Genomic DNA, 14,752 nt, shown 5'->3' on the forward strand with positions numbered 1-14,752 from the left:
AGAGTGAGAAGAAAACCGAGTTTCCACATCCACGAGGCGGTCGGGTCACCCGAATGGAACCTGAAGAAGTCCAGACATGGAGTTGTCCATACCTTGAGGAGCCTCCTGAAGGATCCCCCTAAGAACCATGCATGTGTTAGCACCAGGAAAGGCCAGCTCACCCGCGGCTCATGAGCGACCCCTAGCGTCCAGGGAAGGCTCTCTCCTCTTGGCCTTGGGGCTACTCCAAACCCATTCGCCGGGGAGAGGGAGAACCCAGCAAGTGGCCCTTGCAGAGGAGATTCTGTCTGCAACCAGGATGTCACTTCGCTTCGGAAGGCCAGAAGGATCTTTCTGCCCTCTCCACTGTAGCTGCGCGTGACTTCCATTACAAGATCACTGCCCTGGGCCCCCCAACTCCGGCTCCCCCAAACCCTTCAGGAGCTCTCCTTCAGAGGGAGCTGAGTCCCGGGGAATTGAGACTGGGTCCTTTGGCATCCTTCCTGGACCTAGTAGCTACCCAGGATGCGACTTCCCTGTCTGCGATCTTCTTTAGGGGATACCCAGGCGTTCCCGACTCTCTACAGAGAGGCTGTAGATTGGAGAATCCGTTGGGCATGAAGGGCCCGCTGACGTGGCTCCTGCCTCAGCGACCCCACCCACCCAACCTGGCCCCACTCTCATCCTCCAGGCCTAGCCCTTCGTGGCCGGCCCCCCCCAAATCGACTTAGGCCCGCTTTCCCGCAGTTCTGGAGCTCACCTCCTCCCCCAACATCATAGTCCCCGCTCTCTCTCCCTTTTCTATTCTCCCTTCTCAAGGTCCCCCACCTCCTTAGTGCTGGGGCCTACTCCCATTCAGACCCAGACCAACCCCTCCGTCTCCAGCTCTCCCCTTCTTCGTCGCCCCTACCCCAGCTCTTTTCCTGGACCTACTTGCTCCCCTGTGGCCCCGCCCACCAGGATACGGCCCCGCCCCCTCGCCTTTCCCGCTGGGGCGTCCCAAATCCTTGGTCAGCACTCCTCTCCGCTCCCTGCAGCACCCCCTCGCCCAGCCTAGGCCCCGCCCGCCCTGCAGTAGCCCCGCCCTCTCGTCCCGCCCCCGGCAGCCCCGCCCCCTGCGGCCTCTACCTTTGACGTCTTCCCTTGGGAGCCGGCGGGGGTCGGCGACCGAATGCCGGCGAGACTCAGGGTCGGCGGCGGCAGCTGGCGCCGCGGGGGGCAGCGAGGTGACCGTGAACCTGCGGCTCATGGTGCGAGGGGCGGCGGGATCGCACAAGTGGCCGCAGCCAGGCTGCTGAAGCGCCAAGAGCTTCCCCGCCCGCCGCGCGTCGCGCCGGGTCCTAGTGCCCGCTGTGCCCATCCTCCCCAATCTGGCCACTTGAGGCCCTGGGCTCTCGGTTTCACCAGAAGCACCAGAGGAGCCCACCCAAAAGTGAGTCATTTCTCAAGGAGGATTCCTCCACCTCTGCTGGAGTCTCCTGAACACCTGAGGTTCGTTCAGTCAGCACAAGTTGGTGGTGAGAGTGTTTTTTAAAAGGTTTAAGAGACCTCTGCCCATACAGTAGTGACTATCCACTGTCTACTTTGCCTTCCTGAGGCGTATGTTCTAAGGAGAACGTCGGAGAAAGTGTGTGAGCAAATAGGTAGAAATCATCATCTGAGCCTGTGCCATATCTTAAGAAGGAAAATCAGGGCCATTGTTGAGGAGACCTAAAAGGGTGATCCGAGAAGAGCTCCCAGAAAGCATGAGACCTGAATTGAGACCTCACTGATGGGGAGAATCAGCAGTGCAGAGATCTCGGGGAAGACTTCTCCAGCAGAAGCAGCAGTGCATACATAGATCTAGATTAGTTCAGTGTGAGGATGCTTGCCTGGCATGCACAGGGCCCTGGATTTAATATTAGGCATTCTTGAGTAGCAAGGCCCTGGGGTGAGAAGGAGCTAGGACTGTCCAAGAAACAGCAAGATGGACACTGTCTGCACCAGAGTGAGTGACAGGAGACGAGAAAGAGAGCAAACAGCACAAGCTGGAGCCATTTTAGAAGGAAACTCAACCGAGAAAATGTTTCCACCAGGCTGGTTTGTAGACAAGCCTGTGGTACATACAGTTCCTTGATTAATGATTGATGTGGAAGGGCCCTGCCTACTGTGAGTGGTGCCATCCCTGGTACTGCTGGTGGTTCTAGATGCTATATGAAAGCAGGCTGAGCAAGTCATGAGGAGGAAACCTGTGAACCATGTTCCTCGTGGCTTCTGCTTCAGTTCCTGCCTCCAGGTTCCTGCTCTGATTTCTGTAGTGATGGGTTGTAATGGACATGTAAGCTGGAATTTAAAAAACCAAAAAAGCCCACTCTCCTCCCAAAATTGTTTTCAGTCTGAGTGTTCTATCAGCAATAGGAACCTAAGACAACATTTTTGAGGAGGAGCCTGAATTCTTTTCTAATCCAAAATGGAAGCTGCTGGAAGTTTTGGTGCAGCAGGATAGTATGATCTAATTTATATTTAAACAAGATCAGTGGCTCTGAGAGCTGGACTAAAAGTCAGCTAAGTGTACACGGCCGTGGGTACAGTGCATGTGACCACAGGCAGAAGCCTGAGGATCCCAGGGGCTCAGTGACAGCCAGCCCGGCCGGGCCCCAGGTCTCAGAGAGAAAGAGAGAGACCCTGCCTCAAAAAAACAAGATGGGGCTGGGTGTAGAAAGTTGGCTCATCTGGTAAAGGTGCTTTCCAGCAAGTCTGACATGAGTTTGATCCCTGACCCATGCAGATGAAAGATGAACTCCACACTCAAACACGCAGGTGCCCGTAGACACACGCATAACAATTAAGTAAATAGCCAGGTGTGGTGGCACACACCTTTAATCCCAACTCCAGAGCCAGAAGCAGGTGGATCTCTGTGAGTCTAAGCCCAGCCTGGTCTACAGAGTAAGATTCAGGACAGCCAAAGATACACAGAGAAACTCTGTCTCGAAAAACCAAACAAACAAACAAACAACAAAAAACCCAAGTAAATAAATGTGTCTTTAATCAAGATGGAGAATGTCTGGAGATGACTACCCAAGTTGACCTCTAGCCTCTGCTTACACCCACACACATGTATATGCATGTCTACTGACAACACATACTCAGGCAGGAGGCAGGAGCAGCTACTGGGAATACATCAGATAAATTGGGGAAGTGCAGCCAGCAGGAACACAGCATAGGGTGTAACAATGGAATCAGGGAGCAACTGCACTGTAGGGGAGCAGCACCAGTCAGAACCACTCTGGAGTGCTGCTTGGTCACATCCCTACCCCAAGGCTGGGCATATGCGTGCCCTTTGGTCCAGAAGTCTTACTCCAGTTTGTGGGTAGAAGAAATGGCTACCCATGTGCTCCCAAAGATTTTTGTTTCCCCTTTATTTTTATTTATTTGTCTGTCTGTCTGTGTGTGTGTGTGTACAATGTGCTCCAAAAGACTTTTGTTTCCCCTTATTTTTATATATTTGTCTGTGTGTGTGTGTGTGTGTGTGTGTGTGTGTGTGTGTGTGCATGCGCACACACGCACAGTGCCCATGGAGCTCAGAAGAGGGCTGAGGTTAACTGGGGCTAAAGGCAATCGGGAGCCACCAGATGTTGTATTGGGAACGCAATTGTTTGTCTTGCAGACAACCAATTATTTTAACCTCTGAATTGTCTTTCCAACCACTCCCCAGCCAAGGCTTTTCCAAAACTGGTCATAGCAGCATTATTCATAATAATCCCAGACATGAAACTACCCAAATGTCTACCAGTAGCAAAATAGATCATTGTCAGGCGTTCACACAATGGGATTGGGCATAGGACTAAGAATAAACCATCTACTATTTACAAACGATGCACAAATCTCACAAAGACTGAACAAAGGGATTCAAGAGACAGAACTGTTTAAATACCCGGGGAGAAAACCAAGATGGCCTGGGAGTGAGAGTGCTTGCTGAATAGGCACAGTGGGATGAAAGTTCTCCTCTGTGTATGAATGTACCTGTCCAAAAAAGTCAGGTGGCAACACCTGAAGGAGGAGAAGTTGGGTCTGTTTAGGTGGAAAGCCTATTAGGTCATAAAGAGCAGGCGGTCAAACCTGAGTCTAGGGCTCAGGGGAGAGATTCAGTTGGGGACATCAGTTTGGACAGATATGCTGTTCAAAGTTGGACGGCTGGTGAGATCATAGGGAGTAAATGTCTACGCTGGAGAATCTGAGAATTGAGCCGTAGGGCGTGCTACCATGAGACACTCCAGTGAGGAAAGAAAAGAGCTGCGAAGGAAGGTGACACCGAGTGTGAGAAAAAGGCTTCTGGAGAGAGTGAGACGGACTGTCACACCACACGTGTGGACGGGGACGGACTGTCACACCACACGTGTGGATGGGGACGGACTGTCACACCACACGTGTGGATGGGGGTGGACTGTCACACCACACGTGTGGATGGGGACGGACTGTCACACCACACGTGTGGATGGGGGTGGACTGTCACACCACACGTGTGGACGGGGACGGACTGTCATGTCACATGTGTGGATGGAGGATAGGCAGTGTGCTGACAGTGGGAGGTCACAGGTGACTCAGTGGCACTGTGAGGCAGGAACCTATAGAGAACAAGGGAACAAGGAAGTGGAAACCAGAGTAGGACCCACTCATGGGTAAGTTTTCCTGTGAGTGGGCCTGTGGGTGAGGAGAAGCAGGGTAGTACCCTAGGGGAGACCCGCGAGAGTTTTTGAACAAGGCATGCTAAGGAATTCTGTGTGCAGATGGGAGTAGCCTCTCTTCTGCTGGATTTGGTTCTCAGTTTCCACGCATACAGAGGACTGCAGATTGCTACCCTAACTGTGAGTTTATCCCCAAGTAAATCAACCTTTGTTATACTCCATTCTGGGCTATTGTGGAACTCTTGGATACTCCTACAATATGGAGCCCAACATGGGTCTTAAACCCACAACCCTGAGATTAAGAGTCTTGCTGTGGGACAATGGTTTTACCCTGTAAAGATTTGTTTCTTATACTTGTTTAACAAAATGCTGAATGGCCAGTAGCCAGGCAGGAAGTACAGGCAGGGCAACCAGGCAGGAAGTAGAGGCAGAGCAATGAGAACAGGAGAATTCAAGGAAGAGGGAAGAATCAGTCTTCAGTAGTCATCCAGACACAGAGGAAGCAAGATGTGACTGCCTTGCCGAAAAAGGTACCAAGCCATATGGCTAACACAGACAAGAATTATGGGCTAATATAAGTTATAAGAGTTAATAAGAGGCCTGAGCTAATAGGCCAGTCTGTTTATAATTGATATAGACCTCTGTGTATTTCTTTGGGACTGAACGGCTGTTGGACCTGGTGGGACAGAAACCTCAGTCAACAGAGTCTAATGCTCTACTGACTGAGCAGAAGAGAGAGGCCATGCAGGCTTTTCATCTGCACGTGCAAAACCTGAAACCACGCCTGAAGTGGGCCTGTATCTAAAAGGCTATTGGCTGAAGGAGTTCCCACAACACCTCCCACACACCGCTCCAGCACACGTACTTTTCACTTTCCAAGCTCAGTGCGCCGCCAATCACAAGCTTTTCCTTGTGAGGGAGCTGGATTCTCAAGAGTGGAGTCTGGGGTCTGTAAGCAGGTGTCCAGGACATTGAGAATCACTGAGAGATCCTTGAAGGAAGGGCTGATAGCCAATGAATTCCTTTGTGCCCTGCGCCCAGTACCGAGCCTGGGTCCCTAGGGATGCTCCCAATGAATGTTTGATGAACGAATAGCTTGGTGGTGTCCTCAGACGTAAAAGAGAAATAGTTACATAACACCTTCCAGTAGGGGTAACTGAATACCTTAATATTTATGCAGCGCTTGGAGCACTGCCTGACACACAGTAAGCATTCTGTCAGTTAAATACATGCTTGTGAATGTGACCACATACATAATAAATAAAAGTGGCTAGAGTCAGTGAGGTGGCTCAGCAGATGAAGTGCTTGCCACAGAAGCCTGAGAAGCTGAGTTCAATACCCAGATCCCACAAAAAAAAAAAAAAAAAAAAAAAGTGGAAGGACATATAACCGACTCTTCTGACCTCCACATGCCTGTGTGGACATGCACATGACCAAGGAGAAGCCGGTAGATTAAAGTAGCTGGTAACGGTTTTGGGAATCAACATTTATTAGAAATAGGCCAACACAAAAGGAAGGTGTGAAGAGAGGGCCCAGCCCGCCTCCACTCCTCCCCATCCTCTAAATGAAATCACCAGTTTGTATCCGGCAAACTGGCTCCTGTCCCTCTGGGGTGGTCCCTCACACACTGCACCGCTGAAGCAAAGGAGAGCCCTAGTTGGCAGCGCACTGCAGGATGTCATAGGTCACATAGCCCACTTGGTCCACTTGGTTCACCGCCCCTTGGAAACTCACACGCCAGTAGTATTGGTCGTGGCAGAAGTAGGCTTTGTCTGTGGGAAACAAGGAGACACAAGAAAGCTGAATCCTATACTCCCTCATGGGCACAGGAACAAGACTTTTACAGCCTCCCTGTGGCAGTCTGAATGAAAATGGTCCCCATAGGCTCATAGACAGTGGCACTATTAGGAGGAGTGGCCTTGTTGGAGGAAGTGTGTCACCGGGGGTGGGCTCTGAGGTTTCAGATGCTCAAGCCAGGTCCAGTGTGTCTGTCTTCCTGCTGCCTGCGATCCAGATGTAGAACTCTGGGCCACCTCTCTAGCACCGTGTCTGCCTGTGTTGTCACCATTCTCCCCACCATGATGGTAATGGACTAAACAGTAATCATCTGAACTGTAAGCCAGCCCCAGTTAAATGTTTCCCTTTATTAGAGTTGCCATGGTTATGGTGTCTCTTCATAGCAATAGAACCGTAACTAAGAATCACCTGTCCCAGCCTTTCTATATCTTTCTGTGATTTTTTACAAGACACTTTCATCTCTTCTACCTGCCTAGGAGATGCTGGAGGGCATAGACATTGATACCCAAAGTACTGGCAAGCCCGGTGCCTGGTAGGAATTCCACATAGAGGTTGTGAATGAATCGGCAGATTAATGAATGGGTAGTATTGAATGCTCAGACCAATCCTTCCAACAACCATTCATTGGACAAACTCATTCATTTGTTCACTCTCCATTCATCCAACAAATATTTACTGAGTGCCAGCTATGCGCCAAGCACTGTGAGAGGCCTGAAGAATACAGACATGATCTCAGGATACAGGCAGAAATAAAAAGAAGTGAGGGCATAAGGAAGGTCGGGGGAGACTCTCTGAAATGGTGACCTCGGCACTGAAGGATGAGAGAGGCAGCATGGTGACAGTGTAGGTGGGAAGCCTTCCAAATAGGGGAACGGCTGGCCCCAAGGCCTTAAGCTAGGAATGGCCTTGAAGAGAGCCGGCACAGTGGAACACAGGGAACATCAAGAGTATAGGGAAGAGGAGAACTTGGAAGTACAGACAGGATAGTGGTCAGGCCATGTTAGTTTCTTCCACCTTAGCATCTGTTCGAGCTCACCCTCAGGACCACTGCCCTCCACTCCTAATCCCGCCCCACTCTTACAGAATGTATTAAAGGTTATTGGATAGCCAGAAGGATTGGAGGGAGGGGTATATGAGATTGCTGAAAATGATAGATTTGGGAAATCTGAGTTTTAGAATCAGCCTAAAACTGCCAGCTGACGGAGTGATGGGTGTTGAAAAGAGTAGATAAAAGCTCTGTTTTACAGATGGGGAAACTGAGGCCCCAAGAGAGGCAGTGACTTGCCCAAAGACAGCTAGAACTTGCTTGCCTCTCGGAGTATCCCCAGTGGCAGGCCTGCACATTATAGCCCTTGAATACTGTTTATTATTTCTTTATACCTTCCCGAAAACTGTGTTCTGTGATGGAGTTCCCAGAAGAGAAAGATAAGCAAGCAGTCTGGGACTTAGATCTGGCTGTGTGAACTGGGATCGCTTTCCCTCAGTCTCCCAGGGCTTTCTCCTGCTGGGAAACTGGTCAGTAGCTAAGGGAGGGAGACCAGTGTGGGAGGCATCTCATGAAGGGACACTCCTCAGTCAGCATCAGCAAACCTCACCTTGGTACTGGAAAATGTCGTGTGAGTTCCAGGGCACCCCAGGGAACAACCTATCCAAGCGAGTGACACTCTGGGTATCCACCCTCTGTGTCTTCAAATCGAACCTGTAGGAAAGCAAGCAAGTTCTGAGCTCCTTCCGCCCCCACGGGCCTCGGGTGAGTGGCGCCAGGGCTCCCCCTGCTGGCGGCCGCGGTTGCTCTCACCTCCACACCCGCTCCCTGCTGAACAGCAAAGCCTTCCCGCCACGGTGCGGAAGGAGTCCCGTGACCTGGGTTACCCCTGAGCCTAGACCCAACTTATCCAGACGCCTGGGGCCCAACACCGACTCGCCTGTGTACACCCACACTTGGCGCCCTGCAGAAGAGAAGGGTCACATTGGTTTGGGGACACAAAGGTGGGGCACAGTCTCTTTGAATACCAGGAGGGAGAAGCCAGAGAGCCTAGTCTCAGACGCCACTCAAGGGTCAGATCAACCCAAATTCAAAAGCCTCCTTCCCATAAATGTCAAATCGCATCTTCCGGGAGGGGACGCCCCCACACCTTTGCGTCACACTTTCATAGGTTATCCTGGACTCTGTGTCCTAAGTTGATGGGTACTGAGGAATAGGTGAACTAGAGAGGCACAAACTAACCAGAAAAGAAGAAAATCTTCTTGGACAACGGGTCCTCAAAGGCGGAGTCCAGTTTTGCAGGCAGAGCTGGCCACGTGCGGGCAATAAGAAAGGGGCCCTGTAGGCGGCTTCCTCTGCGATTCAGGAACCTCCAGTAGCGACTGAAAGAAAGGAGATAGCAGGACCCTGAACCTTGGCCTAGCAAGGAAAGTGGGTGGGAGACGCAGGCAAGCTCCTAAGCCCCCTCTCTCATCCACACACTCCCTCCTGCTCACCCGTCCTTGAAGAAATACAGAGAGCCCTGGATCTCAGCAATGGCATCAAAAATATTCACAGAGCAAGGACTGTCTGCTGGGCTCAAAGATATTGTAGTGGCCTCAGAAGGGCCAGCGGTAGGTGGACCTGTAGGGCCAGCTGCAGGGGGGCCTGTAGGGCCAACTGTGGGACTCTTGGTCGGGTAGGCGGTGGGAGGTAGGGTGGGGCACATAGTGGGAGGAGCTGTCGGCTGTGGTTCCGAAGTGGTGGTGGTTGGAGGCCTTGGGTCAGGCTTAGGGCCAGGACCTAAAACAAGACACTAGGTAAGACATACTAGTCAGCGTTTCTCTGGGCCCCAGCCTACTCCTGTAGCCAGCAGTGTTGTCTTCCGTTTCCCTTGAAGCTGGAGGCTACAAGCAGGCCTCTTCCCACACACCAAGCCTAACTCTGTGAAGATACAGACTGGGTTGTCAGAGCAGAACAACAGGTAGTGTCTCCCTCCCTCCCCCAAATCAAGAGGGGCGAGAGTTTTTTGAGTGGCCACCATGTCAAGCGGTACTCTAAGCATTATAAACTTGCAAGATTAGTTCCTCAATATCCTTCCCTCCCCTTTTTTTTAAGATTGAGTCTCACTATATAGACCTGGCTGGTTTCCAGCTCACAGAAATCAGCCTGCCTCGGCATCCTAAATGCTGGGATTAAAGGCGTGTGCAAGCATACCTGGCCTGCTATGACGACTAGGTGGTTAAGACCTTGGTTGCTCTTGCAGAGGACCTGAGCCCCTTTCCCAGTACCTGTACAGTAGCTAACAATCTGTAACTTCCATTCCAAGGGATCCAGCACCCTCTCTGGCCTCTGCTGGCATTGTGCATACGTGGTACACAGCCATAAACGCACGCAAAACACCCATATGAATACAAATAAGTTAATCTTTGGAAGCTCCTTTGAGTCAGGGCCTTAAGTAGCCCAGGTTGGCCTGGAGCTTACTATGTATCTCAGGCTAGCCTCAAATTCATGGTAACTCTCCTCTCAACCTCCTGAGTGTCAGGATTACAGGCTTGCAACGTCTTACCCAGCAAGCATCCCCATTTTTTAGGGTAAATGATGACCAAAAACAAAACGAACAACCAAAGGCACTTAGTAAAGCCCAGCACCATTCTGCTTCAGGTAACTCTATCAAAGCCTTATGTGAGGCATACTGTTATCACACACCCACCTTAGAGAGGAGGACATGCAGGGTGATCTGACATACCCAAGTTCACCTGTGAAGTGGCTGGGATGTCCCCTCCTGCTGAGGATCAAGCCCAGGGCCTCATGTCTGCTCTGCAGCACCCAGTGCCTATTCTAACCACTAGGCAGCACACCCAGCCCTGGACTGGCTTCTGAACCCGGGTCTAGAGTGCCATCTCCAAGCATTCACTGGGCTCTCAGGCCCTGTCCCTAGATGGATATTGAGGTTCCATTTCTTCCCTCCCCTCTTCTCTGGTCCTATAGCTGAGCCTCATCCGGTCCTCCATCTCTGTCCCCTCAACCTCACCATACAGATGCTGGATGCCTCTCACATCGTCCTCGTGCAGAGGGGAGCCCTCGAGGAAGCGATACATGGGGTACATGAGCGCTTCTGGCACTGAAGAATGATCTAAACCCAGCGCGTGGCCGAACTCATGCGCTGCCACCAGGAACAGACTGTACCCTGGAAAGGAGAAGACAGCTAAGATGTAAACAGCAGGTCAAGGCCCCAGTCCTGGCTGCTCCACCACCACGACTACCAGGAGGTGCCTCGGAAGCCACTCTAGGAACCTCAGAGCGTCGCCCACCTTGGTCTGGGCAGAAACCCCACTTCTTGTCAGTGTCGAAGCTCGAGGTGGTAGCGCACCAGAGGCGCCCATCGCTGCGGCCCTCGCTGGTACAAGTGGAGTACTCCTTGCCCAGGAAGACGAAGGGGAAGACGCACAGCTCGCCTGCCGAGTTGCCCCCAACCACAGTCGCGTCGGCTGGAGATACCAAGGACCATAAATGAGTCAGGTGGGTAGATCTAATGTGATGCGGGGGAGGGGGGCGCGGAGAAGCTGGGGCAAACTAAGGGCTGCACTAGAGAATCTCGATGACCTATTTTTGAAGCCTAGGGGGCGCTGTGGAGCACTGATGAAGCCAGGAAACCCTAATGGGCAGCGCCTAGAATAGGAGAGCAAGGCAGAAGCCTAAGGCCAAACAAAAAAGGCTGCCCAACTGGGAGTCACAGAGAGATGTGGAGGGAGACGGTGGGTGGTAAATAGAGACAGAAAATGAATAGACGGAAAAGCCACCTTTTGGAGAACAGTGCTGGAGGGCAGAGCCAGGCTCAACCTGCCAGGCAGAGCAGAGGTACCTCGGGTAGGGCAGAAGCCGTACAGTTTATCCTGGTCATAGTTGGCTGTAGTGGCGCACCAGCGGTAACCATCCGAGCGACCTTCAGTGGTGCAGGCAGAGTAGGAGCGGCCCTCAAAGATGAATGGAAACACACAGGGTTTGCCGTCCGCATTGCCGTGCTCCGTGTAGAGTTCTGAGGAGACCCGTGTTATTATTTCCATGTGTTGCCCCGACCGTCAGGGTCCCAGCCCTCCTCCCATATCACAGAGGAGATTGGACACAGAGAGAAAAGGAGGGGAGGGGAGGAGAGGGAAGGGGAGGGGAGGGGAGGGGAGGAGAGAAGAGGGGAGGGGAGAGGAGGAGAGGAGAGGAGAGAGATCTAGCCACACCACTAGTGGCAAAGAAGGTTTGGAAACTAAGATTCTGCACCCTTAAGGGTGGCTGGCATCCCACCCCGCCACATAATCCCCCCTCCCCAGCGTATACTCACTCTCACTGGGGCAAAAACCGAATTTGCGGTCGCTATCATAGTTGGGTGTAGTACTACACCAAGGCGCACCATCGGTGCGGCCATCTGTGGTGCAAGCCAAATAGGAGCGTCCCTCGAAGGTGAAGGGAAAGTGACATGGGGCACCATTTGCGTTTCCAAAGTGTGTGGGAACCACTGTAGTAAGGAAACTAGAGTCAGGGTGACTGGCCACGGGCCACTGTAAGAGAAGGGAGCTGGGGCAGGGGCAGGGGAGAGTATAGGAAGTCTCAAGATCTTACCGACGCCTTTGCCCAGCGACCACAACTCTTCATCGTCGAAGTGGGCATCTCCCTGAATACCGGGGCCAGGGGGAAAGGCGTGAGCCAGAAGACCATCCTTGCCATCGAAGGGATACCCGTCTCCGTGCTCTGCAGAGGCAGGTGGAGAGGAAAGGAGTCAACCAACGACAATTTGGTGGCAGGAGCCTGAAGGTTGTTTCCCCCTGAACAACTTTGCAAGGACATGACTGTGGCAATGATGCCCCGCAGGAGGGGGCATCCTTTGTGCGACTAGGGATTGTGGGGCAGACAAAAAAGCTGTCTGCTGCCCCTTCTATTCTGTCCGTGGTCGTTCCTCCTATGGCCCAGCCCGGGAGTTCTTACCTGCTACACCAAACTGAATGACAATGTCTGCTTCAAGGCCGTACACGCGGGTGAACGTGAGCGGTGTCACCGCGCTCCACACCGCGAAGGCTCGCGCAAAGGCGTCATCGATCACATCTCGCGGCAAGTCTTCCGAGTAGTTTTGAATCCTGCAGGTGAAAAGCCCGAGTTGATGGGGGCGGAGGGAGCGTGCCGGGTTCACAAAAGAGAAGGGGCGGGGTAGCAGCTACACACCCAGGGCTCCCAGCTTTCAGAACTTGTATTGCTAAAATACCTTGTCAGTCAAGCACAGGTGCAGCCTGGCCTCCAGTCCCTCCCCAGCCACCTGCTTGGAGCCCAGCATCTCACCAGTATGTGATGTTATGGTGGTGCCATTTGAGATCACCCTCGAAGGTTTGGAATTTGCCCAAGTCTGGAACACCACAGCGTGGTGCACGAATGGCCTCTAGTGTCCTGCTGTCCAGTTCACCAGTCTGGGGCAGTGACAGCTGCTTCTGAAGCAGCAGCAAAGCAGGCCGCAGACTCTGCTTTTCGCCCTGCATCTCGGCTGCCCGACTGTAACCATAGCGGTACAGGTATTCCTATGGGCAGAGGGACAGAGTCATCACAGAATTCTGGCACCCTTTCCTTGCCCTCTGGGCCATACGCTTAGGGACTCTAAGATCAGTTCACCAGGGCTTCTCACACAGCTAGAATTCCCCGTCCTGGGAATTCCCCTTCCCACCTAAGATGTTCTGAACCATGCCTGCCTACCTCACAGCTCCTTTCCAACCTGTGCCTAATCCACAACCCTCCGAGGTCACCCCAGCCCCTTGCCCTAGTAAACTTGAATCTGCCCGTTATTTTCACCACTGCCCAGAGCCTCCACACTATACCTAGTGCCCAACCCTAGCACCTCTGTTTCTTCAGATATGCCCAGTGCCAGGTAAATTCAGAAAGCATATCTGAAGCCCCATGCTTTCTCAGGGACACTGGGCATCTTCCTGGCCCTTGCCGACTTTCCACCGAAGCATTTGTCTACCTGTGCCAGCTGAGTGTCGGTGAGGTTGTTGGTTCTCAGGTCTCTGGGGAAGACCACAAAAGTCGGCTGGCGCTGGAGAGGAGCTGCAGAGCTGCAGCCTAGAGCCAGGAGTGCAAGGACCAGGGGCTGCCAGGGGCTCATGGTGAGGATGGCAGTGTCTGGCTGAAGCTGCCCTCTCCCAGATTTTTAAAGAGGCCGTAAAACTGAATCAGTAGCCCCGCCCCTCCCTTCCAGGCAGGTGCTGACTCAGGGTGTGTGTGTGTGTGTGTGTGTGTGTGTGTGTGTGTGTGTGTGTGTCTGGGACAGCCCAACGAAAGGACTTACCCCACCCCCTCACACCACCCCCTCCTTTCTGCCCTGCCCACAGTCCAACATTGCCGAGTCAGGCAGGACCCCAGACCCACAGGAAACCACAGCACTCAGGGGAGTGGTTGAGTTTTGCAAACTGCAGAATTTGTGGGAAAGGGGTGGGGAGATTTACCTAGCCCTAGGACTGAAGGCCCTAAGTGGTTAGTTTGGTAGAGGACTGGAAAACTGCCTGAAATTCCCCCTTTCTTGGGCTTCTGAGACACCCACTCCCTGGCCAGAGCTCAGCCTGGAGCCCCTCCCCATTGTAGGTTCTGTCTTCTCATCCCTCTCCCTGATAGTGCCTTTGACTCAGCTTCCTCTCCTGCCAGCTGGGAGCAGGCTTTTTGAGGCAGGATTTGGGGAATTCCACTGGGCAAGCCCCCAGCTTCAGCAGGCTGACTCCTTGGGGAAGGAAAGATGAGCCTCAGGGACATGTGGGAACAAGCAGAAACTTCACCCTTCCCAGGGGCCTCAGGCAAGCATCCTTCCTCTGCTGTCCATAGAATCAAAACAACAAAAAAACCAGACCCTTCATCCCCCAATCCTTTGTCCCCATATTGATGTGAGGCTAAAATGAGACTCATGAATCACAGAAAATGCTTTTAGCATAGTGTGCATGAGCCCTTAATTGATGGCAATGATTCCTCTTAACCGTCTGGCGGCTGGGTTTGGGATCGGAAGGAAGAGACTGGAGTCTTGACTCTGAGCCTCTGGGTGATGTGGAGCACACACCTTCCTTTCCCTGAGCTATGAATTCTTCACAGACCCCTTCCCTCTTCCAGCCTGGCTCCATCCATGAAAACTTCTGCACGGTGTCACCAACAGCCAACAGCCCCCCTGCCTTCTGCCCACCCAGCCTGCCTCCATGGTAAAAGAGGCCTTTATTTGCCTTCAGCGAGCTGTTTTGACAGAGCCTCCCGTGTGTTCAGACTTTATCCACTCCTGCACTGAACGGACCCGTCATATGGAGAAGGGAGACTAGGTGTGCTCCCAGGTGTCTCT

General features: G+C 52.6%; 2 protein-coding genes across 3 annotated transcripts in view; both read right to left on the reverse strand.

Annotated features, from left to right (window-relative positions):
* The window catches only part of Slc12a5 (solute carrier family 12 member 5), a 36,685-nt gene extending 35,457 nt beyond the window's left edge, over positions 1-1,228 (reverse strand). For both annotated transcript variants that reach the window (XM_038330263.1, XM_038330264.1), the window contains exon 1: positions 1,108-1,228. In XM_038330263.1, the coding sequence (XP_038186191.1) occupies positions 1,108-1,228 (121 nt within the window). The remainder of the gene's footprint in view (positions 1-1,107) is intronic.
* A 5,068-nt stretch (positions 1,229-6,296) lies between these two features.
* Positions 6,297-13,543, reverse strand: Mmp9 (matrix metallopeptidase 9). The gene is made up of 13 exons (XM_038331146.1): positions 13,403-13,543; positions 12,730-12,962; positions 12,382-12,530; positions 12,019-12,147; positions 11,741-11,914; positions 11,270-11,443; positions 10,719-10,895; positions 10,439-10,594; positions 8,922-9,207; positions 8,668-8,807; positions 8,239-8,389; positions 8,036-8,139; positions 6,297-6,415 (listed from the first exon to the last, which is right to left on the reverse strand). Exons 1-13 carry the CDS (start codon positions 13,541-13,543, stop codon positions 6,297-6,299), a joined length of 2,133 nt encoding a protein of 710 aa, XP_038187074.1.
* Positions 13,544-14,752: the final 1,209 nt, after the last annotated feature.

Source organism: Arvicola amphibius, chromosome 5 (genome assembly GCF_903992535.2).
Source record: "Arvicola amphibius chromosome 5, mArvAmp1.2, whole genome shotgun sequence".
Classification (NCBI taxonomy): Eukaryota; Metazoa; Chordata; class Mammalia; order Rodentia; family Cricetidae; genus Arvicola; species Arvicola amphibius.

Bases quoted from the DNA above. Each gene is read 5' to 3' on its own strand.
- Mmp9 (XM_038331146.1), bottom strand. From the start codon at position 13,543: ATGAGCCCCTGGCAGCCCCTGGTCCTTGCACTCCTGGCTCTAGGCTGC. The intron at 12,148-12,381 runs GTAAGAACTCCC...CTGCCTCTGCAG, and splicing joins CATTCAGTTTGGTGTAGCAG to AGCACGGAGACGGGTATCCC. The intron at 6,416-8,035 runs GTGAGGTTTGCT...TGTTTCCCACAG, and splicing joins CGACATTTTCCAGTACCAAG to ACAAAGCCTACTTCTGCCAC.